The sequence below is a fragment of the Sinocyclocheilus rhinocerous genome, unplaced genomic scaffold, assembly GCF_001515625.1.
Source record: "Sinocyclocheilus rhinocerous isolate Xijiao unplaced genomic scaffold, SAMN03320098_v1.1 scaffold1908, whole genome shotgun sequence".
Classification (NCBI taxonomy): domain Eukaryota; kingdom Metazoa; phylum Chordata; class Actinopteri; order Cypriniformes; family Cyprinidae; genus Sinocyclocheilus; species Sinocyclocheilus rhinocerous.
The window spans coordinates 591,644-594,667 of NW_015630984.1; the positions used below are offsets into that span (position 1 = coordinate 591,644).

At 42.1% G+C, this 3,024-nt stretch overlaps 1 protein-coding gene across 1 annotated transcript in view; it reads right to left on the reverse strand.

The window, feature by feature from the left end:
- The window catches only part of cunh10orf90 (chromosome unknown C10orf90 homolog), a 25,341-nt gene extending 22,864 nt beyond the window's left edge, over positions 1 to 2,477 (reverse strand). Inside the window, exons 1-3 of the mRNA XM_016553380.1 lie at positions 2,353 to 2,477; positions 935 to 1,028; positions 200 to 671 (exon numbers count right to left, since the gene is read on the reverse strand). Coding sequence (XP_016408866.1) covers positions 200 to 671; positions 935 to 1,020 — 558 coding nt within the window. The 5' untranslated portion in view covers positions 1,021 to 1,028; positions 2,353 to 2,477. The remainder of the gene's footprint in view (positions 1 to 199; positions 672 to 934; positions 1,029 to 2,352) is intronic.
- Positions 2,478 to 3,024: the final 547 nt, after the last annotated feature.

Below are 3,024 nucleotides of genomic sequence, written 5' to 3' on the forward strand. Positions count from 1 at the left end.
TGTGTGTGTGTGTACAATACATAAATAAAAACAAAAAATAATTAAATACAATTTTAAAATGCTACAAATGCATTAATCAATCAATCTTTATTACAGACTCAAGGTCCAAATTAGAAAAATCTGAAAAAGTTATCTGAAAATAGTACGCTACTCTGAACTTCCTGTGACATCACTTCCCTTTCCTATTACTCTTTCTTACCTGGCACCTGCTATTGTCATGGCGGTTGTCAGAGATGACCGTCAGTCTCACGTGTCTTTGTATGGGTAGCCAGCCGAAGCGAACCGGAGCGAGAGCACAGAACTGAGCTCTTTCTCCAGTGGGAGCAGCTTTAATGTGAACAGACTCCAGGCTGCTCAAGGAGCTTTCACACACACTGGGACAGACGCTAGGGGTCTGATTCCTCCTGAGGAGAGAGGAAACATCAGGACACGGCGGGTTACTTCCTGCTGTCTCATTTGGGAGAATCGTCATCGATACCGTCCGGTCCACAAACGGAGGCATTTGATTCCGAAGCCGACGTGATTGGAATCTCTCCAGCGTCTGAAGCCATTTGTCCATCCTGCCACCCTCTATGCAGCTCAATGGACGAGCTCCACGAGGGGGCTCATTCACCTGCGCCGCAGGGCCCTCGTAATAACCCCGCTCTCCAGGCCTCTTCCATGATGAGGACCTGCGAAGGAGACTCGTGCTGTTTTTGCCAGCTGCACCATGGGGCTGAAGTAGCTGCCGCCCATCGATACCATCCGGTCCACAAACGGAGGCATTTGATTCCGAAGCCGACGTGATTGGAGTCTCTCCAGCATCTGAAGCCATTTGTCCATCCTGCCACCCTCTATGCAGCTCAATGGACGAGCTCCACGAGGGGGCTCATTCACCTGCGCCGCAGGGCCCTCGTAATAACCCCGCTCTCCAGGCCTCTTCCATGATGAGGACCTGCGAAGGAGACTCGTGCTGTTTTTGCCAGCTGCACCATGGGGCTGAAGTAGCTGCCGCCAGCCCTCAGGCTTCACATCCTCCATAATAAACCCTGAGAAAGACATTGAAAATGGATCTTAAATGGATAGTTCACCCAAAAATGAAACTTTGCTGTTCATTTACTCACACTCAGGCCAAGACGAAGGTGACTTATTTTCTTGAGTAGAACAGTAAAGAGGTTTTTAGCTGAAAATGTGGTCCTTGGTGATTCGTAAAATATCATCCCGTTTTTGAGAATATCAGGCAACTCAAAATGAATACACGTGGCTCCTGACGATATATTGAGGTCTTAAGAAGCGAAACGATCGGTCTGTGCAAGAAACTGAAAATTATTTACAACATTATAACCTGTAATCCAGTGTCTCAGGCAAATGGGGAAATCTCATTCTTTTCCACAAACTGTTTTTTTTAGACAGTTCATTTCAATGAACTGGTTCAATTCAATCGTTCGTTTATGTAATCATGCAATGACATAACATATACACAATTATATTATTAAAACACCAACTAATGATGTGAAACACGGATATTTTACATGATCTAAAGCATATAAAGTGAATAAACTAGTCTTCATCGGCTCATCTTTTTACATAAACCATGAGAAATCATAAAAACTTTCATTTCACCCCTTCATTCAAGTGAATGAGTGGAGCGTTGAATGAGTTCACTCATCAACGGATCAAATAAGCCGGTTGTAACAACGTTTGTAGTCACGGGAAGAAGGAGGCGGGAACCGGCGAACATTTAAACAAAACTTTAATAAAATAAACACAAAATAGCGCGACAGCCCCTCGCGGACGACTGTCGCGCACAAACGAAACCAACACACAAAATAAAGCCGCAAACTGTTTTAGATGGCTCAGTCCAATCTTGTGAACTGGTTCATTCAGTTCTCTAAAAAGAACTGGTTCAAAAGAATGATTCGTTTGTGAACCGGACATCTCTCCGGACTGTTTACCTAAACTATGGATTATAGGAAATAATGTTGTAAGTAATGTTCAGTTTCTTGCACAGACCGATCGTTTCGCTTCTTAAGACCTCAATATATCGTCAGGAGCCACAGCTATTAATTTTGTGTTCCTTGTTATGCTTTTTTCCCTCTCAAATACGGGCAGCCGCTGACTTGTTTTCTCATAAAATTAACATACAAGCATGTCCACTCTTGTTTTCCAGTAAAAAATACACCAAATATAAATTCTCTGAGCTGTTTTCAGCTTTTTCTATTGCTTTTTGCAAATAGTTTCATAGATTTTTTACAGTGACGTCCTAATTGAGCTCAGACTGCTTAGTCAATACAATCCTACACAAACTCACTTAAATTCGCCAATACTCAACAAGTTGACATGACAGCGTGCACAATTAGCAGAACACTTTACCTGCGTCACACGGCTCTGAAGAGTATGAAACAATCTGACTTCAAGAGGCAATAGCACTGAGACAATCCCAGCTTTCCTTCCATGTCTCTTTCTCTTGTGGTGTGAAGAGTTGCCACTGGTGCCGTCTCCTCTCAGCCATGACTATAAATGTGTGTGCTAGTCTGAACGAACAAAAGGCTTACAGAACAGCTCCTATTTTTCACTGGAAGAGAGATGTGTGTGTGTGTGTGTGTGTGTGTGTGTGTGCTAGCAGCCAGCAAATACACCCTTTTTCAACCTGGACATGTTGGCTTGGAGTTGTTTTGTTTACTCTCGGAGATGCTTTTAACATTCGTCTTGTAGTCACAAAGGAGTGTTTAGTTTAACACAGATAATCTAAAGTGAAAAAGCATTATCTGGATAAACTCTACACTTTGTACTACATGCATTTTCTTCTCTTTCAGTGTTTTTTTTAAAGGTCAAGGTCAAGTTTATTTATATAGTATGTGCTGACCAAGGTGCTGCACAACCAAAACACCAGAAAAATCAACTAACAAAAGCATTAAGACAATATAAAATTTGAACATGTTAATAAAGCAACATATTGAAGTATTAATATCTGTTTTGAACCACTGTAATGCACTGATAACCACCAAAAACTGGTGGTGATGAGAAAGTCACATGATGAACAAA